General features: G+C 38.4%; 1 protein-coding gene and 1 pseudogene across 1 annotated transcript in view; both read left to right on the top strand.

Moving 5' to 3' along the window:
- LOC129528465 (putative tyrosine-protein phosphatase TPTE) overlaps positions 1-22,547 on the top strand; it is a 42,064-nt gene that overhangs the window by 14,653 nt on the left and 4,864 nt on the right. Inside the window, 7 exon segments of the mRNA XM_055368861.1 lie at positions 6,145-6,195; positions 7,684-7,845; positions 14,340-14,419; positions 14,422-14,458; positions 16,107-16,206; positions 16,353-16,416; positions 17,150-17,214. Coding sequence (XP_055224836.1) covers positions 6,145-6,195; positions 7,684-7,845; positions 14,340-14,419; positions 14,422-14,458; positions 16,107-16,206; positions 16,353-16,416; positions 17,150-17,214 — 559 coding nt within the window.
- Positions 14,776-14,887, top strand: LOC129528479 (uncharacterized; annotated as a pseudogene).

The following is a 22,547-nucleotide window of genomic DNA, read 5'->3' on the forward strand; positions in this document are numbered from 1 at the left end:
TAGAGGAAGTTAACTCACCATGGTTGTAAGCTGTTGGTGACTAAACAAAGATTGGAAACAAAGACGGCAAATAAAAATAGTTCTTCAAATTACCCTGAATTTGCCACTGAATTAAACTGTGTGTCTGCAGATTAGCTATACGTTTTCTGTAATGGAGCTGCCCAGGGCTGAAACAAAATTAGACCGATTAAGCACGGCAAGCATTTCCTTCTTTCCCCACTCCAAACAAAATAAAGCAGGTTTTCATTTTATTTTATTTTTAAATTACAAAGTCTCATTACATAGATATAGGAGGAATTTGCAGTAGTCCCTGTGAGAAATGCTGGTGTTTCATAACAGGGGAATGATATTGGATTTATAGTAAAAGCTGGAATCATGCTTGGCTTTGGCATCATATATTCATTCACCTGATACTCGGCAAGTCACTAACCCTCTTTAACTTTCAGATTCTTCAAATGTGAACTGGCTATTATGCAATCCATGTACTGGATATTGTATTTAAAAAATTAGTAATAAAATGAAAATAACATGCGAAAATACTTTGAAAACTCTGTAGTTCTGTAAATAGGTTTTATTCTAAAAGCTAAAAATAATGTAAGAGTTCATTAAGGAAAATCTGAAAATACAATCAACAAATCTACCCACATTTAGTCATTCTTAAACTTTGATGCATGCACTTCTAAGTTCTTTAAGCATACACTTTTTTTGTTTACAGATATGAGACCATACTTATTCTTTTGCAAATAACCTTATTAATGACATCATGGCTATATTTTTTGTTAATATATATTCATGTGCACTTACAACATTATTTGTAACAGTTGTGTGATATTTCATGGTGTAGATGTGCTATAATTCATTTAATAGTCAGATATTGCTGAACAATTCAGTTTTTTACAAGTTTTTAACTTACAAAAATGAATATATTTGAGGCTAAATCTCCGTATATTGTTGGTTATTTGCTTGTTATAAATTCTCAGAAGTGGAAATTCTGTGTCAAAGGGAATGATTGTGACGCTATTGATATTGATATGTGCTTTAACATCAAGATGCAAAGTGTACATTTCTCCCCTCCCACACTTAACACTAGCCATCATTGATTTCTCTGATATTAGTAAATATATTTGTTCTAATGCACGTTCTTTGACACACCTTCATTTATCCTTTTCTGTCTTTGGACTGAAAAGTTAAATCTATTGATCCTTTTCCTATTTTATGTAATATAAGCAATTTCTCCCAGGTTGTCTTGCTTTTCACTACATAAAAGCATTTAATCCTCATGTAATCAAATGTATCTGTACTTTTCTTTGTGATTTTGCCTTTAATGTTATTCTCAGAAAGTCCTTCTCACCCCAAGATTTTAAATATATCCACCAAAATTTCTGTTTTGAATTTATTTTCTTCATTTAAATAAAATATCTGCCCTGAATTTACTTTGTCTTAAGGTATAAAGTGTAGAAATTTACTTGTCTCCTAAGTGACTCATAGTTTTTTCAGCATGAACATGTTATCCCTCTGTATTGTCCTTACACTGTTTTAGTGATCTAGAGTGAGCAGGAAGACCAGAGTCACTACAGTGTTTTTCGTGCTTTGCATCATGGCCACCTCCCTACCCCCAGAGTCTGCACAAGAGAAAAATGTGTCCAGTGGGGGAGATAGCACCTGCCTTCAATACAAATCCCATTTCATTAAACACGGTCTTGTTAGTGTCATGTAGCTTCCACCTTCTATTGATAAAAAATGAGTCAGGTTCATAGTTAATATTTGTGCTTTTAATTCAACTTTGATATTATTGGAACTTTCAGTGTATTAAGGTTTAGTATCTCATATCTTTTCTTCTCTCTTTTTTTTTTTTTTTGAGCCGGAGTCTTGCTCTGTCACCAGGCTGGAGTGCAGTGGCTCCACTCAGCTCACTGCAACCTCCGCTTCCCAGGTTCAAGCGATTCTCCTGCCTCAGCCTCCCGAGTAGCTGGGACTACAGGCATGCACCACCACGCCCAGCTAATTTTTTGTATTTTTAGTAGAGATGGAGTTTCACCATGTTGGCCAGGATGGTCTCGATCTCTTGACCTCATGATCCACCCACCTTGGCCACCCAAAGTGCTGGGATTACAGGCGTGAGCCACCGCGCCTGGCCTCTATCTCTTTATTTTTGAATTGTCATTTAAATTTAGTTTTTGTCTCTCGTGTATAGCATGTAATGCCTTTAATTTCAAAGTTATCTGAGAGTATTTCTCAATATGCAATATGAGAGTAATATGTTTGTATTTATGATTTCTGGTACGTTTGGTTTTATTTATCATCTTTTTCTTTATTAAAAATACTTTGATATTTTCTTTGTAAATTTGTCTATGTTTTGCTATTAATTGATTTATTTTTATCCCTTGCATTTTTTGCTGATATGCAAGTCAGAAGCCCTTTTCTAGTCTATCAATGTTTATATTTAAATGTTTAGAAAACATAATTATACCATTTTTTCCATCAATATCGAGAATAAAACTGGACTTGTACCTGTGAAAGATAAGAAATGCAACCTGCCTTTACTTCTATCTTCTTCCACACCTTGAATCCTAGTGTAAGAATGCCTAAAAATTCAAATCAATACTATTATTAATGATTTTATATCATTTATCTTTACTTTTAGAATCATTTATTTACATTTTCACCTGCTACTTTTTTTTTATTATTATACTGTAAGTTCTAGGGTACATGTGCACGATGTGCAGGTTTGTTACATATTCATGCATGTGCCATGTTGGTGTGCTGTACCCATTAATTCATCATTTACATTAGGTGTATCTCCTAATGCTATCCCTCCCCCATCCCCCCACCCCATGACAGGCCCTGGTGTGTGATGTTCCCCTTCCTGTGTCCAAGGGTTCTCATTGTTCAATTCCCACCTATGAGTGAGAACATGCAGTGTTTGGTTTTCTGACCTTGCGATAGTTTGCTGAGAATGATGGTTTCCAGCTTCATCCATGTCCCTACAAAGGACATGAACTCATCCTTTTTTATGGCTGCTTAGTATTCCATGGTGTATATGTGCCACATTTTCTTAATCCAGTCTATCATTGTTGGACATTTGGGTTGGTTCCAAGTCTTTGCTATTGTGAATAGTGTCGCAATAAACATACGTGTGCATGTGTCTTTATAGCAGCATGATTTATAATCCTTTGGGTATATACCCAGTAATGGCATGGCTGGGTCAAATGGTATTTCTAGTTTTAGATTCTTGAGGAATCGCCACACTGTCTTCCACAATGGTTGAACTAGTTTACAGTCCCACCAACAGTGTAAAAGTGTTCAGTTTCTCCACATCCTCTCCAGCACCTGTTGTTTCTTGACTTTTTAATAATCACCATTCTAACTGGTGTGAGATGGTATGTCATTGTGGTTTTGATTTGCATTTCTCTGATGGCCAGTGATGATGAGCATTTTTTCATGTGTCTGTTGGCTGCATAAATGTCTTCTTTTGAGAAGTGTCTGTTCATATCCTTTGCCCACTTTTTGATGGGGTTGTTTGATTTTTTTCTTGTAAATTTGTGTGAGTTCTTTGTAGATTCTGGATATTAGCCCTTTGTCAGATGAGTAGATTCCAAAAATTTTCTCCCATTCCGTAGGTTGCCTGTTCACTCTGATGGTAGTTTCTTTTGCTGTGCAGAAGCTCTTTAGTTTAATTAGATCCTGTTTGTCAATTTTGGCTTTTGTTGCCATTGCTTTTGGTCACCTGCTACATTTTTGTTCTTCATTTTGATTCATTGCTCAGCTGACTCAAGCACTTTGAGTAATTGTTTTTAGGAAAGGTACATGGAGGCTATGCTTTGTGTTGCTTCATGTTGGAGTGTCTGTCTGTTGCTCCCGAGTGTGAACAGTACTTTTCCTGGATATGGATTTACTGAGTCATAGTTATTTCCCTGCAAACTCTGCACATAACTGCTTGAAGCTTCATTTACATAGTACTCTTTTTTTAAGCAAAAAAGTCTCAATTGTGTATTTACTTGGTATAGTTTCAGGGTACACTGAAACAGATTAAGGGGCTAAAGCCACCCAAGCCACTTCTTCATGCCTTCGTAATCTGTTAGACTTGGTTCTGTATGGTGACATTGTCAAGTGAGTTCAGATTTATGACATTTCCTTGATACCCAGAGATCTAGTAGACTGTGTGGGATCAGAGGTTCTTGTAGTAAGGGAATGGCAACTTGAGGAGAGAATTCACCTCTTTTGGCCAATTGATCCTCCATCTACATCAGCCTTAACTCTCCAAGCCTGGGTGGAGGTGGTGGGTCCAGGTGGAGAGGGGAAGATTAGAAGGATTGGGGATTTCCTTTATCTCAGGTTAACCTAACATCATTCATCAAAGGCCAATGTTTTTTTTTTTAACTTTTATTTTAGGTTTGGAGGTACACGTGAGGTTTGCTACATAGGTAAACTTGTGTCAGGGAGGTTTTTTTTTATTTTTTACATATTATTTCATCATCCAGGTATTAAGCTCAGTACCCAAATAGTTATCTTTTCTGCTCCTCTCTCTCCTCCTGCCCTCCCCACTTAAGTAGACCCCAGTGTCTATTTCCTTCTTTGTGTTTATAAGTCCTTATGATTTAGCTACCACTGATAGGTGAGAACATTCAGTATTTGGTTTTCTGTTTCTGCACTAGTTTGCTAAGGATAAGAGCCTCCAGCTCCATCGATGTTCCCACAAAATACATGATCTCATTCTTTTTTATGGCTGCATAGTATTCCATGGTATATATGTACCACATTTTCTTTATCCAATCTGTCATTGATGGGTACCTAGGTTGATTCCATGTCTTTGCTATTGTAAATAGTGCTGCAGTGAACATTCATATGCATGTGTCTTTATAGTAGAATGATTTATATTCCTCTGGGTATCTACTCAGTATTGGGATTGCTCAGTCAAATAGTTCTGCTTTTAGCTCTTCAAGGTATTGCCATAGTGCTTTTTACAGTGATTGAACTAATTTACACTCCCACCAACAATGTATATGTGTTCCTTTTTCTCTGCAACCTTGCCCGCATCTGTTATTTTTTGACTTTTTAGTAATAGCCATTCTGACTGGTGTGAAATGGTATCTCATTGTGGTTTTGATTTGCATTTCTCTAATCTGTGATATTGAGCTTTTCTTCATATGTTTGTTGGCCACATGCATGTCTTCTTTTGAGAAATGTCTGTTCATGTCAAAGGCCAATTGTCAGTGCTCCAGTTCTGCTCAGTATCTGCCCTCTTTGTTCTCCCGTCTTAGGCACAGGCTGTGAGCATTGTCTTAGGATTCATGGCTCTTGGGGTGGAATTTGAGTCCTGTGTTGGAGGCTTCAGTATGACAGAAACTTCCTGAAGTCTTCTCCTACTGAAGCTTCCTGTGTTGGAGGCTTCTTCTCCTGAAGAGCCTCCAACACAGGAGGCTTCAGTAGGACAAAAAAAATTGTTCCTCATGAGCTACCTTGTCTCCAGCCATAAGGTAAAATGAGGCATTATTGGAGGCTCCATCAAACAGGTTCTCCTTCCTTTGATTAATGGAAGGAGCCCAGTCTTTCGGGTGTTTCTCCTTTGAAGTATATCTTACTAAAATGTCTTACCTCTGAAGTTCGTTTGCAACCTCATATGCGACTCTTGCTAATGTGTATCTGTTCACTAGGTGTCTAGTTTGAGGAGATGACAAGAGCACCATTTACTCCCTATGCTCATTCCTGAAACACCTTATTTTATTGCAGTGGAAACTGAGATCTGGCCAAAGTTTGATGATTTGCCCAGGCTGGCATTAAAATACAGTTCTCTTCTACCACCCTTTTCTGTCTTCATGCTATACTCCTTGAGATGATGACCACAAGTTTAAGTTTAGTATTGCCATAAAGTTGGGGTTGGAGCTTTGCATGCAATGGAAATGTTACTAAACATCCAAAGTTTACTGTCTTATGTGCATATATTCTGGATAGCATAGTAAACAAGTAAAATACTCATGGAGCAGGAAGAATAAAATTTTAGCTATTAGTAAAAAGCATTTTGTTATACAACTTCTGAATAATTTTCTTTTGAAATTATATTTATAAGGCCCTTTGTTTTTTGGTTAAATTTACAATATATGTTAGAAGAAATCTGATTAATTTTATTTTTACTTCTTTTTGCAGCAGCAAGATTAAGAAAATTGTGCATTCAATTGTATCATCCTTTGCATTTGGGTATGTGAGACATAGAAAACACCATGTATTAAATATATCTGAGACTTGGCTGGGCACGGTGGCTCACGCCTGTAATCCCAGCACTCTGGGAGGCCGAGGTGGGCGGATCACATGAAGTCAGGAGTTCAAGACCAGCCTGGCTAACATGGTGAAACCCCATCTCTACTAAAAATACAAAAGTTAGCTAAGCATAATGGTGGGTGCCTATAATCCCAGCTACTCAGGAGGCTGAGGCAGAAGAATCGCTTGAACCGAGGAGGCATAGGTTGCAATGAGCTGAAATTGCACCATTGCACCGCAGCCTTGGTGACACAGCAAGACTCCATGTAAAAAAAAAAAAAAGGAAAAGAAAAGAAAATATATGAGTCTCATATATATCTATACATACATATATATATATGAGACTTAATACTTCAATGAGAAACACTGAAATAACAAAAAAGCATTTCCACTGTCCATCAGTTGCTAAGTAGCCATGTGCCCCATCTAATGTAATCTAATTTATCATGGAATTTTGGTTTAAGCTGAACATTAAGAATTGAAAATAAATGGCTTTTGCCTAAGATTAATAGTAATATATTAATATTGTTTTTCTTCCATCTGCAAAAGTAACATTAATGAAAATCAAATGTTAAAATTCTATAATTATTAATAAAGTGTTTTATTAGTACCGTATACATCAGGAATTACTCTTCAATTTTGGAAACAATTTACTTAGACTCTTCTCTACATAAGAGTAAGATTTCATACTATGATATAGATTTATGCAATATAATTGTTTCCTTTTGAATTAATAATATTTGAATTTGAGCTGCAAGTTTTTAAAAAAGTACTTCAAAGACGAATTCACCTTCATAGACTAGGCAAATAGTCTAATCAATTTATGGAGAATGTATTTAGAATATGTAACAGCAAGTGGCAGGAGGTACTTTAGAGTTCAAGACTCATGTGCCCATCACTCTGCTAGAAGCACCCATAAATATGAAATCATGTGCTTGTTGAAAATGTCACTGATGAAAAATCTTGGTCTTTTAAGAGCTTATGTTACTCATGCTTTCATTTGGTTTTTATTAATAAATTCTTTAGAATTATCCAGATTAATGAGGGTTTATTTTTTATGAGAAATTGGTATAAACTTCTTATGAAATTCGCAAATTTTAAGAAGAGTTTGTAAACAGACAGGTGATTTCAATTCACTTTTACTTTTCTCTCTTGAGGTGTTGGCCTGGTGTGTTTACTGTAAAAGGCCACAATAATATCTTGTGAAGTGGTTTGGTGAGAATTTTGTTTATTAAGAACTTCTTCTATTGGGTGAAAACAGTGATTTTTCTGAGATTCTAAGGCATTACAGTTTTTCCTGCCACTGGGCAGCTTAATACTAAATAATAACATTTTGGTACCTGATCAGTGGCTTAAATATAGTATAGCTACAGGGACAAATGCCCCTTTATCTTTGCATTTATTTATTTATTTATTTGTTTATTTTAGACTATTTGGAGTTTTCCTGGTCTTACTGGATGTCACTCTCGTCCTTGCTGACCTAATTTTCACTGACAGCAAACTTTATATTCCTTTGGAGTATCGTTCTATTTCTCTAGCTATTGCCTTATTTTTTCTCATGGATGTTCTTCTTCGAGTATTTGTAGAAGGGTAAGTTTGATTATTTTTATAATGCATTAAGCTACTTTGTAGTTTTATAAGAAGCACTTTCGGAGGCTGAGGTGGGAGGATCCCAAGGTCAGGAGTTCGAGACAATCCTGGCCAACATGGTGAAACCCCGTCTCTACTAAAAGTACAAAAATTAGCTGGATGTGGTGGTGGTTGCCTGTAATCCCAGCTGCTTGGGAGGCTGAGGCAGGAGAATCGTTTGAACCTGGGAGGCAGAAGTTGCACTGAGCTGAGATCATGCCATTGCACTCTAGCCTGGGTGACAGGGTGACTCCATCTCAAAAAAAAAAAAAACATTTTAAAATAATTAACAGGAGCATTCACTACAAACTGACTTAAGAGCCTTTGGGCCTTATGAGAACATTGGTGGTAGTCTGGCAGTACCCCCCCATGTCCTGTGTTTGAGGTGGCCATGGATTGATGTTCCTCTGCCTTTGGACGGGGTGGAAAGAGTGGGAGGGACTGCATCTTGTGGTTTGAGTGACAGCTCAGCCATAGCACAATAAAACACTAGGTAGACTTTTACAGTTTTTGATCTAGGCCCTGATTCCCAGACAGCACCTGTGGATCCACCTGGAGGCTAGGAGAACTTGCCATCCTGAAGGCAAGGACGCAGGCCTGGCTGTTTTTACCATGTGATGACTATAGAGCCCCAGGGCCTTCAGTAAACTCCTGCAATACCTAAGGAGTGGTTACAGCAGGTCTTGGGCAAGACCCCGTGCTGTGCTGGCCTCAGGTCTGACCCAATGCAGTCACAGTAGTGGTGGCCACAGATGTGCTTATGTCACTCAACCCCAAGCTTTAGGTGCCTCAGAACAGAGAGAGAGACTCTGTTTGTTTGGGAGAAAGTAAGGGAAGAAAACAAGAGTCTCTTTTTGGTAATGCAGAGAATTATCCTGGATCTTGTCCAAGACCATTAAGGCAGTACCACTATGAGTCTGCAAGAACCAGAGTTTAGGAGGCTTGGGGTGCCCCCTAAAGCAGATAGAGATTAGATCACAGTATCCAGGTTCTTTCAAATATCTGGAAAGCCTTCCCAAGAAAGACGGGTACAAACAAGCCCTGACAGTGAAAACTACAATAAATACAGTGAAAACTACAATCAATACCTAACTCTTCAATGCCCAGACACCAAAGAATATCTGCTAGCATCAACACTATCCAGGAAAACATGACCTCACCAAATGAACTAAATAAGACACCAGGGGCCAATCCTGTAGAAACAGAGATATGTGACCTTTCAGACAAAGAAATCAAAATAGCTGTGTTGAGGAAGGAAACTCAAAGAAATTCAAGATAACACAGAGAAGGAATTCATAATTCTATTAGATAAGTTTAACAAAGAGATTGAAATCATTTAAAAGAATTAAGCAGAAATTCTGGAGCCAAAAAATGTAATTGGCATGCCGAAGAATGCATTAGTCTTTTAATAGCAGAATTGATAAACCAGAAGAAAGAATTAATGAGCTTGAAGACAGGCTATTTCAAAATACATAGAGGAGACAAAGGAAAGAATATAAAACAATGACGCCTGCCTACAGGATCTAGAAAATAGCCTCAAAAGGACAAATATAAGTGGTATTGGCCTTAAAGAGGAGGTGGGGAGTGTAGAAAGTTTATTCAAAGGGATGGTAACAGAACGTCCCAAACCTACAGAAAGATATCAATATCCAAGTACAAGAAAGCTATAAAACACGAAGCAGATGTAACTCAAAGAAGACTACCTCAAGGCATTTAATAATCACAGTCCCAAAGATCAAGGATAAAAAGAGGATCTTAAAAGCAGCAAGAGAAAAGAAACCAATAATATACAATGGCGCTACAATATATCTGGCAGCAGACTCTTTAGTAGAAACGTTTCAGGCCAGGAGAGAGTGGCATGACATATTGAAAGTGCTGAAGGAAAAAAACATTTACCCTAGAACAGTGTATCCAGTGAAAATATCCTTCAAAGTGAAGGGGAAATAAAGACTTTTCCACACAAAAGCTGAGGGATTTTGTCAACACCAGACCTGTCCTAGAAGAAATGCTAAAGGGAGTATTTCAATCAGAAAGATAAGGACATTAATGAGCAATAAGTAACAACCTGAAGGTATAAAACTCACTGGTAATAGTAGGTATACGGAAAAATGCAGAATGTTATAACACTGTAACTATGATGTATAAACTACTCTTACTCTAAGTAGAGAGACTAAACTATGAGCCAATCAAAAATATTAACTACAACTTTTCAAGACATAGATGGTATAATAAGATATAAATAGAAATAACAAAAAGTTAAAAAATAGGGAGACTAAGTTGTAGAGTTTTTATTAGTTTTCTTTTTACTTGTTTATGAAAACTTATAAGATTAAAATAATGGATTATAAGATAGTATTTACAAGCCTCATGGTAACCTCAAACCAAAAAATATAACAATGGATACACGAAAAATAAAAAACAAGAAACTAAATCATATCACCAGAGAAAATTACCTTCACTAATGAAAGACAGGAAGGAAAGAAGGAAGAGAAGACCCCAAAACAACCAGAAAACAAATAACAAAATGGCAGGAGTAAGTCCTTACTTATCAATAATAACATTGAATGTCAGTGGACTAAACTTTTCAATCAAAAGATAGAGTGGATGAATGGATGAAAGAACAAGACCCATCCAGGTGTGGTGGCTCACGCCTGTAATCCCAGCAGTTTGGGAGGCCAAGGCAGGCAGATCATGAGGTCAAGAGCTACAGACCATCCTGGCAAACATGGTGAAACCCTGTCTCTACTAAAAATACAAAAATTAGCAGGGTGTGGTGGGGCGCACCTGTAGTCCCAGCTACTCAGGAGGCTGAGGCAGGAGAATCACTTGAACCCGGGAGGCAGAGGTTGCAGTGAGCCGAGATGGTGCCACTGCACTCCAGTCTGGTGACAGAGCAAGACTCCAGCTCAAAAATAAATAAAATAAAAAAACCCATTGCTCTGTTGCCTACAGGAAACACTCTTCTCCCATAAAGACACATGTAGGCTGGAAGTGGTGGCTCACTCCCATAATCCCAGCACTTTGGGAGGCAGAGGTGGGTGGTTTACTGGAGGTCAGGAGTTCGAGACCAGCCTGGCTAATATGGTGAAACCCCGTCTCTACTAAAAATACAAAAATTAGCTGGGTGTGGTGCCAGGCACCTGTAATTTCAGCTACTCATGAGGCCGAGGCCAGAGAATCACTTGAACCTGGGAGGCAGAGGTTGCAGTGAGCTGAGATCACACCACTGCACTCTAGCCTGGGTGACAGAGTGAGATTCAGTCTCAAAAAGAATAAAAATAAAAACAAAAAAACCCAAAAACCAAAACCAAAACCAAAAACATGCTAATATATCTGATAAATATTGATGCGAAAATCCTCAACAAGATACTAGAAAACTGAATTCAACAATATATGGGAAAGATCATTCATCATGACAAGTGGGATGTGTCTCTGGGATGCAAGGATGGTTCAACATTTGTAAATCAATCAATGCGATACATTATATCCACACAGTAAAGGATAAAAACCATAAGATCATTTCAGTTGATGCTGAAAAAACATTTGATAAAATTCAACATCCCTTCATGGTAAACACCCTAAAAAAACTGGGTATAGAAGTAACATACCTCAACTTAATAAAAACCGTATATGACAGACCCACAGTCATTACCGTACTGAATGGGGAAAAAATGAAAAGCTTTTCTCTGCGATCTAGAACACAATGAGGATGCCCACTTTTACCACCGTTGTTCAACATAGTACCGGAAGTCCTAGCTAGAGCCATTATAGAAGAGAAAGAAAGGGAATAAAAAAAGAAATCCAAATTGGGATGGAAGAAGTAAAATTATCCTTGTGTTTGCAGATGATACATTTTATTTGGAAAATACTAAAGACTCCACCAAAAAAACTATTAGAATTGATAAATTCAGTAAAGTTGCAGGATACAAAATCAATATACAAAAATCAGTAGCATTTCTATATGTCAACAGTGAACCATTTGGAAAGGACATTTAAAAAGTGGTCCTATATACAATAGCCACAAATAAAATTAAATACCTAGAAATTAACCTAACCAAAGAAGTGTAAGATCTTTATAATGAAAATGATAAAACACTGATGAAAGAAATTGAAGAGGACACCAAAAAATGGAAAGAGATTCCATGTTCATGGATTGGAAGAATCAATATTGTTAAAATGTCCATACTATCCAAAGCAATTTACAGATTCAATGCACTCCCTGTCAAAATATGAATGACATTCTTCACAGAAATAGAAGAAACAATCTTAAAATTTATATGGAGCCACAAAAGACCCAGAATAGCCAAAGCTATTCTAAGCAAAAAGAACAAAGCTGGAGGAATCACATTACCTGACTTCAAATTATACTACAGAACTATATAACGAAAACACCATGGCACTGGCATAAAAACAGACACACAGACCACTGGAATAGAATAGAGAACCCAGAAACAAATCCACACACACTTACAGTGAACTCATTTTTCATAAATGTGCCAAGAACATACATTGAACAAAAGACATCTCTTCAACAAATGGTTCTGGGAAAACTGGATATACACATACAGAAGAATGCACCTAGACCCCTACCTCTCACCATATACAAAAATCAAATCAACATGAATTAAAGACTTAAATCTAAGACCTCAATGAAACTACTATACTACAAGAGAACATTGGGAAGAATCTCCAGGACATTGGTCTGAGCAAAAATTACTTGGGCTATACCTGACAAGCACAGGCAACCAAAGCAAAAATGGGCAAATGGGATCACATCAAGTTAAAAAACTGCTTCATAGCAGAGGAAACAATTAGCAAAGTGAAGAGACAGCCCACAGAATGGGAGAAAATACTTGCAAACTACCCACCTGAAAAGGGATTAATAACCAGAATATGTAAGGAGCTCAAACAACTCTCTAGGAAAAAATCTAATAATCTAATTTTTTAAATGAGGATAAGATTTGAATAGGCATTTCTCAAAACATACAGATGGTAAACAGGCATATCAAGAGATGCTTGACATGATTGATCATTAGAGAAATTCTCAGTGTAGAAAACTACCATGAGATATCATCTCACCCCAGCTAAAATGGTTTATATCCAAAAGTCAGGCAATAACAAATCCTGACAAAGATGTGAAGATAAGAGAACCCTCATACACTGTTCATGGAAATGTAAATTAGTGGAACCAATTGGAGAACAGTTTGGAGGTTACTCAAAAAACTAAAAATAGAACTACCATATGATCCAGCAATCCCACTGCTGGGTAGATACCCACAAAAAAGGAAATCAGTATATAGAAGAGATATCTGCATTCCCTGTTTGTTGCAGCACTGTTCATAATGGCTAAGATTTGGAAGCAACCTAAGTGCCCATCAACAGATGAAGGGGTAAAGAAAATATAGTACATATACACAAGAGAGTATTATTTAGCCATAAAAAACAATAAGATCCTGGCCAAGTGCACTGGCTCATGCCTCTAATCCCAGCACTTTGGGAGGCTGAGGTGGGCAGATCACCTGAAGTCGGGAGTTCGAGACCAGCCTGACCAACATGGAGAAACCCCATCTCTACTAAAAATACAAAAATTAGCTGGGTATGGTGCCGGGCGCCTGTAATCCCAGCTACTCGTGAGGCTGAGTCAGGAGAATCGCTTGAACCCAGGAGGTGGAGGTTGCAGTGAGCCGAAATCATGCCATTGCACTCCAGCCTGGGCAACAAGAGTGAAACTCCATCTCAAAAAAAAAAAAAAAAAAAAAAAAAAAAGAGATCCTGTCATTTGGATCAACATGGATGATGGAACTGGAGATCACTATGTTCGTTAAGTGAAATAAGCCAGGCACAGAAGGATAAACATCACATGTTCTCACTTATTATGGGGCTCTAAAAAAAAAAAAAAAAAAAAAAAAAAATTGAACTCATAGACCTAGAGAGTAGACGGATGGTCATCAGAGGCTGGGAATGGTAGTAGGGGCTTGGGGGTGGGGAGGTGGGGATGGTTAATGGGTACAAAAAAATAGAATGAGTAACGCCTACTATTTGATAGCACAACAGATTGACCATAGTCAACAATAACTTGATTGTATATTTTTAAATGACTGAAAGAGTGTAATTGGATTGTTTGTAACATGAATGATAAATGCTTGAGGGGATAGATACCCCATTGTCCACAATGAGGGTGATTATTACGCATTTAGTTATATCTCTTATTATGTTTGAATTGCCATGTTGGTGTTTTAGTCACATATAAGTGTCAAATGATGAATATAATTTTATTGTTTGAAAACTTCCCATGAATGTTATATTTTTCCCTTAGTCTACTCTAGAAAATACATTTTAAATAATCCTTGATAGTAGAATTCTTAATGGGGATGAGTCAATAGTTTGTGGTCTTTAAATATTCCTATCTCTTCTTGCAGGGGGGAATGAACTTATTTTTTTGTTTTATATTACAGAAGACAGCAGTGTTTTTCTGACTTATTTAACATTTTAGATACTGCCATTATTGTGATTCTTCTGCTGGTTGATGTCGTTTACTTTTTTTTGACATTAAGTTGCTTAGGAATATTCCCAGGTATGAAACATAAGACTTACCTCTCTTAAAGTTTTTCATTAATTTTAGCATTTTCTGTGCCTTTTATTCTATATAATCTTTTCAACTTCAAATGTTCTCATTCTATACCAAATACATTGCTTTAAAATGAAATGTTTAGGTAAATTCCCACATACTTTGAAACTAAAAGATTGTGATATTTAGGGACCGGTGAAGAGTATACAGGCTAAGTACCATTAATGGAATAAAGAAGATGCAGTACCCCAAAGAAGGACTTTTACTCTTGTACTAACTTTAACTTCTCTACATTTTGAAGTTCTCATCAAATTCCCATTTGTATCATTTTTTGGCCTTTTGGCTAAGATCAAGTATAATATTATTATCAGTTTAATATCTGCTATATCAAAAAAATTTATATTGAAAACAATTCCCCTCTGTGCTTCAACTACAAATCCCTTACACATAATGTTCTGTCTGGATTTTTCCTACAGCCAAGAGGGAATTTATTTGAGCATACGCAAAATTAGAGTGACTTCAATCATGAGTTTCTAAAAAATAGCAAACAGAACAGAAACTAGGAGATGATACGTGGCAACACAATAGTAGAGTTTTGCAGTATAGTTGTGGTAGAAACAAAGAAAGCTTAGGCAAAGTTAGAAGTGTTAGGGATTGGGAAACTAAAGAGTATATGAAGCCCTGGTGACTCTTTTTTTACTGTGACAATGAGGAAAATGAAAGAGCAAATGAATACTGGGATGTAGATGGTGGCTTCCTAAGCTTGTTCATGGGTCAAATAGCTGGTTTCTTTTTGTACCCTAGCTTCCCTGGACTACAGCTCAGGCCCTAACTAAAAGCATGTTAAGTGATAGGCTTTTGGAGTTATTTGAAAATAACCTCAGCCAATGTGGTCCTCTGACTAGAAACGTCAGCATCACTTGACAGCTTGCTAGAAATATAAGAAGAAAAATACCTTAGGCCCCACCCTGGACCCACTGAATCAGTATGTCTGGGACCCAGCAATCTGCAGCTTAACAAGCTTTTCCAGGTGGCTCTTATTGATGTGTGCCCAAATCAGAGAAGCACCAGTCCAGACCATCAGTTCTCTGCTTTGGTGGTTCTGATGGTAGGGGAGATTCCAGCTAGCACACTTCAGAAGTATCTCAATCTGTTGCCTCCCTGATGTGTAGTAGCAGCTGTAGTGAACATCTGTTACTCATGGGAATAACAAAGATGAACAAGAATAATCGATTTGTTTTGATGTGGAAAAATTGAAAATGCTAGACTTAAATCCCAAAATTAAATTTACAGATGCTAAGAGTCTATTGTATCACTGTTTCTCTAGACCAGAATTTCTCAGCCTCAGCATTACTGACATTTTGGGCCAGATCATTGTCATAAGAGGGTGGTGAGCAGTTATATTAATTGTAGGGTGTTTAGCAAAATTCCTGGCCTCTATTCACTAGATGTAAGTAACACACAGACACACACACGCACGCACGCCAGTGGTGAAAACCTAAATGCCTCCAGACATTGCCAAATATCCCCTAGGTATGTAACTGGGGAGAGGAGGGAAAATTGCCTCTGGTTAACAACTGCTGCTCTAGACATAGTTTATATTGATAAAATTCTGTTTCTGAAGCAAAAATGGATCTTTTAAATTTATTCTTAGATGGACACATTTACTTCGACTTCTACGACTTATTATTCTGTTAAGAATTTTTCATCTGTTTCATCAAAAAAGACAACTTGAAAAGCTGTTAAGAAGGCGGGTAAGTGGGCAAAACATGCTTATGATTCGCAAAAATATTTTGTGTTTTGGGACCCATTGACAAGGGTTGATATCTATACTATATAATGTTTTTTATTTTTATGTTGATGAGTGTTTCACAAACTAATGATGATTTTAAACTGTCAGGTTTCAGAAAACAAAAGGCGATACACAAGGGATGGATTTGACCTAGACCTCACTTACGTTACAGGTTTGTGACACTTAACCGTTGATTTACTTGTATTACTTCACTTTTTCTTGTAATTGTATTTTTTTTTTGCCTCATCTAAGACACATTCATTCAAAATATTCTTTATTCATGAGGATATATGCTACTGTGATAGTGTGACATATTTGTGGTTTAGCCCTGGCAATGGAAGATCTGCATGTCTTCTCAATTCAGGACTACTCAGTTGCAGCATAGGAACTTGAATGGATTTTCAGCTGACTCCATTTGAGTTTCAATTTATTAACCTCTAGTAGTTATTTCTGAGTCCCAAGGATCCCACAGAGACCTCTTCTTATCCTAGAATCCCAGAGAATGAGGTCAGTGCTTTGTAGATCTCAGGTTTTCTGCGTCAGAGGGCTGCAAAGCACCTTGGGAGTTCCCACCATCACTGGTGCCCAGAAATCTTGGATTTTCTGTGGTATTTAAGATAAGAAATAAATTCGAAGAACAGGGGGAACTTCAGACTGAGGCCATCATAAATACATGGCATACAGTTAGAACTAGTGGAGACTTAAGAACTCCATGGCAGTTTAATGGTCATTGTGTTGTATAATTTGTTACTTGATTATCCTGAGTATTAGCTCTTTTCTGTCAACCTCAATCTTAAAAGGTTTTTTTCTGTGAAAATGGAGTCTGATCATGTATAAGTTAATTTTTTTGTATGTTATATGAAATCTATAATAATGTTTGTAATAGTGATGATTTTGACTTTTAGAACGTATTATTGCTATGTCATTTCCATTTTCTGGAAGGCAGTCTTTCTATAGAAATCCAATCGAGGTAAGGGTCTTTATCTGACAAATACTCATTTCTTGGTGAATGTAGACTGTGTAGTCATAAGTTTAATACTGACCCAGATATGGCAGTATTCTTTTAAAAATGTACTCTTTCAAGGAAAAAAATCATAATGGATTGATACCAGTTACAATTGTGCCAGTGGTTACAAACCACCCCAAAACTTACTGGCTTATAACAGCAACTATTTATTTGGCTCATGATACTGTGGTTTGTGAATTTGGTATGGGCTTAACTGTCCAATTTAGGTGCTTGCAGAAAGGATTTCCTGTCTCAACTAAGCTCATTCATGTATCTGTGGGCAGCTACTGGGTCATCTGAGGACTGGCTAGTCTAAAATGACTTGGCTACCCTCGACTGACAGAGCCACTGCATGCTAAATGCACCCCCAGGGCCCAAGGCCCATCCCATCTGGCACCCACTGCTGCCAACAGCCCCACCCCCTTCACCAGCAGAGCCCCCATTTGCCGCATGCACTTCTAAGGCACTGAGGACTGGCCTGCCTGGTGCCTGCCCTGCTGTTGGCAGTACCCCACAACTAGCAAAGCCACTGAAGCTAGCATGCATATGCCTAAGGCCTGAGAACTAATCTGAATGATGGCTCTCACACCAAGAAAAGCCATACCACTGTCTCCACAAACACTCACCATCAGGCCACTGAGGGACTCACAGACACCACTGAATGCTGATTACAGCCAAAAAAGTCACCTGAAGACTATATTACTGCACCCACCCAGATCCAAAGTCAAAGCACCCTACTCAATGAACACTATAGGAGACAACTATTGGAAAAAGTATTTCTCTGTGAAAACTCCCTAACATTGGAAGAGGCAACTGTTCCCCCAGATGTGCCAAAAATCAGTTTAGGGCCACAAGAAACGTGAAAAGCAAGGAAACATCACACCTCCAAAGAAACACCATAATTCCCCATTAACAGACCCTAAATTTAAAGAGTATATCAAATGGCTAAGAAGGAATTCAAAATAATGATCTTAAGGAAACTATGAGATACAGAGAATACAGATAGACAAATCAATGAAATTAGAAAAACAATTTATGATCTTATGAGAAATTCAACAAGGATATATATATCATTAAAAACCAGACAGAGATTGTGGAGCTGAAGAATTTAAGGAATAAAATAAAAATACAATCAAGAGTCCAGGTGAAGTGGTTCACACCTGTTATCCCAGCACTTTGGGAGGCCAAGGCAGTGGATCACTTGAGGCCAGCAGTTCAAGACAAGCCTGATTAACATGGCGAAATCCTGTCTCTAAAAAATACAAAAATTAGTTGGGTTTGGTGGTGCATGCCTGCCATCCAAGCTACTTGGGAGGCTGAGACACAAGAATTGCTTGAATCCAGGAGGTGGAGGTTGCAGTGAGCCAAGATTGTGCCACTGCACTCCAGCCTGGGTGGCAGAGTGATACCCTGTCTCAAAAAAAAAAACAAAAAAAAAAAACAATAAAGAGCTTTAAAAACAGACATGGGAGAGATATGGCCAAAATCTAGGAAGCTCAAAGGTTCTCAAATAGATTCAACCCAAAAAGGTCTTCTCTGAGATGCATAGTAGTCAAAAGTCAAAAAGAGGGAATATTCATCAGGTGCGGTGTCTCACACCTGTAATCCCAGCACTTTGGGAGGCTGAGGCCGGTGGATCACTTGAGGCCAGGAGTTCAAGGTGAGCATGGCCAACATGAAGAAACTGCATTTCTACTAATAATACAAAAAATTACCTGGGTGTGGTGGTGTGAACCTGTAGTTCCAGTTACTTGGGAGGCTGAATCATGAGAATTGCTTAAACCCAAGAGGTGGAGGTTACAGTGGGCCAAGATCACACCACTGCACTACTGCCTGGATGACAGAGCAACACTGTATCCAAAAAAAAAAAAAAAGGAAATGTTAAAAACAGCAAGAAAAAAGCATCAAGTCACATATAAGGGAAACTCCATTTGATTAGCAGTGGATTTCCCAGTGGAAACTTTACAGGTCAGTAGACAATAAGATGGGATGATATATTCAAAGTACTGAAGGAAAAAAAGAAAAAACAACTGTCAACCAAGAATACTATACCTAGTAGAGCTATCCCCTAGAAATGAGGGAGAAATAAAGTATTTCCTATACAAGCAAAAACTGAAGGAATTCATTCCCACTAGACTGAACTTACAAGGACTGCTTAAGGTGGTTCTACATCTGGAAGTAAGAGGATGATTACCATTGTCAAAACACACAAACGTGTAAAACTCACCTGTAGTGCAGATATACACATGAAAAAGAGAAAGGAATCAAACTTTGTCACTACAGAAAGTGACCAAACCACAAAGATTAAAAAAAAAAAAGGTGAAGAAAAGAACAAAGGGTATACAAAACAACCAGAAAAAAATGAACAAAATGACAGGATAAAACCTAATCTATTAATAGTAACCTTGAATGTAATGTAAACAGATCAAATTCCCAATTAAAAGATACAGAGTTGGCTGCCAAGATTTAAAAAAAAAAAAAAAAAGACCAAACTGTATGCTGCCTACAAGAAACTAACTTCACCTGTAAAGGATCATACAGACTGGAAGTGAAGGGATAGAAGAATATATTCCAGGCAAACAGAAAACAAAAGCGAGCAGAGGTAGCCATACTTATCAGATAAAAACAGACTTTAAGTCAAACTGTATGAAGAGACAAAGAAGGTCATTGTATAATAATAAAGACATCAACTTAGCAATAAGATAGAATAATTGTAAATATGTATGTACCCTACACTAGAGCACTCAGATAAACAAAGCAAATATTTTTAGGTCTAAAGGGAAAGATAGACTCCAATGCAGTAACAGTTGGGGCCTTTAGCACCCCACTCTTAACCACTGGACAGATCATCTAGACAGAAAATCAACAAAGAAATATCAGATTTAAGCTTACAGATAGGAATAAGTTCTGGTGTTCTGTAGTGCTGTAGGGTGACTACAGTTAACAATAATTTATAGTATATTTTTAAATAGAGAGGATGTTGTGTTCCCACACAAAGAATGATAAATATTTGAGGTGATAGATATGCTGATTATCCTGATTTGATCATTACACATTGTATACAAGTATTGAGATATCCGTCTCTACCTTATAAATATGAACAAGTATTATGTGTCAATTAAAAATATTTTTAAAGAATGAAGGAAACAGATTTTTTAAATGAAAGGAAAGAATATTACCTGACTTGGCTGAATGGTCCCATGTGGTCTCTCGTTCTCCAGTAGGCTACTTCAGGCCTGTTCACATGATGGCAGAGGCAAGAGTCTGAGGAGCGGCAACAAAACAATGCAAATCCTCTTCAGGCCCAGGCTCAAAATTGTATATTAATTCTACCCCATTTTATTGGACAATGCAAGTTACACTACCAGTCTGGATTCAAGGAATAGAAAATAAACTCCAACTCTTGATGGAAGGAATTATAAAGAATTGTGGCCGTTTTTGATCGTCTACCATAGGGAAGAAAGATGGGGATGCCGTAACCCAAAATGTGTTTTCTTAGGTTGAGATCCTAAATTATAGTCGGGGCATATTGCTTTAGGCTCTGTGGATGACTAAATTAATTTCAAACATATAATGCTGTTTACTGTGAAATGCCAGCTTGAAAGGATCATTGTTTAATTTTATGTAATTTACAATACTTATTATACCTCAATAAAAGTCTAACTATCTAGGGCTCCTATCAGTTGCCGAGAGGTGGAAGGAGTACCTCTCTGCAGTGTGTTAGCTCAGTTCTGAACAGGACAGGGCTGCAAGTTCAGCTACTTCCCAGAAAATGTCCTGGATACCTGGCCTGAGTCATCATCCCATGACTAGAGAACGTGGACGGATTGTTTTATCAAGAAACTAGTGATAAACCAAGGGCTATAGGAATTAAGAACTAGGGCTAAAAAAGAAATGTTTAGAGTGATGCAAGATGGCCAATTAGAAGCAGCTGCAGTCTGCAGTGCTCACGAAGAATGAAAAGGGGCGAGGGAATTCAGCACCTTCAACTGAGATAACCAGGTTCTCACATTGGGACTGACTGGATGAACAGGTTGACCAATGGAGAATGAAGACAAGCAGGCAGGGAGTGCGATGGCCCAGCCGGGGGCGGCATGGAGCCAAAGGAACCCCCACTCCCAGCCAAGGGAAGCTGTGAGTGAGTGTGCAGTCCTGCCCGGGAAACCGTGTTTCTCTCATGGATCTTTGCAAGCCGTGGATCAAGAGATCCCCTTGTGAGCCCATGCCACCAGGGCTGTGGGTCTGATACACAGACCTGGATGGAGTCTGGGCACATCAGCTGCTCAGGCACACACAGAAACCCAGGAGTTTTACACACTCTAGCCCCGGGGATCTTCAGCACAGTGGGAAATCTGTCCATACGTATCTCTGGGAAGGGGGCTGAATCCAGGGAGCCAGGCAGCATCATTCTGCAGGCCCCATTTCCTTGACACCTCACAAGTTAAGACCCACTGGCTTGGAATCCTAGCCTGCCAACAGCAGCAGGTTGGAATCCACCTCAGATGGGTCTGAGTTCCCGGGGAGGTGGGGAGAGGCAGCCAGCATCACTGTGGTTCATAGACTCAGCCACTCCAGCCTGCCAGCTATGGAGAATACAGACAGTCTGGACAAGGAAGAGTTCCCCATGACACAGCACAGCTGGCTTGCCAGATCATGACCAGACTACCTCTTTAAGCAGGACCCCAATCCATTCCTCTTCACTGGGCAGGAATCCCTGTAGGGGCTTTAACCACTCCAGCAACGGTTCTATGGACAGAGCTTTGATCTCTCCCTGAAATGGAGCTCCTGGTGGGAGGGGCAGCTGCCACCTCTGCAGTTTGGTCAACTCAGCCACTCCAACCTGCTGGCTTTGGAGAATACAGGTGGTCCGGAGGAGGAAGGATCCCTCACAGTGCAGCACACCTGCTCTACCCCAAAGCAGCCAGACTGTTTTTTTGGATGGGTCCCTGATCCCATGCCTCCTGACTGGGTGAGAATGCCCAACAGGGGTCTCCAGCCACCTCTTGCAGGTATGTGCGGGCTGGCTACAGGTCAGTATCCCCCTGGGATGGAGCTTCCAAAGGAAGGAGCTGGCTGCCATCTTTGCTGTTTCTCAGGCTTCACTGGTAATATCTCCTTCAGAGTCTATGAGGAACCTACATTTACAAGAAAAACACAACCCCATTAAAAAGTGGACAGAGGATCTGAACAGACACTTCCCAAAAGAGACATGCATGCAGTCAACAAAAATATGAAAAAAAACTCAACATCACTGATCATTAAAGAAATGCAAACAAAACCACAATGAGATACCATCT

This window comes from Gorilla gorilla, chromosome 17 (assembly GCF_029281585.2).
Source record: "Gorilla gorilla gorilla isolate KB3781 chromosome 17, NHGRI_mGorGor1-v2.1_pri, whole genome shotgun sequence".
Classification (NCBI taxonomy): Eukaryota; Metazoa; Chordata; class Mammalia; order Primates; family Hominidae; genus Gorilla; species Gorilla gorilla.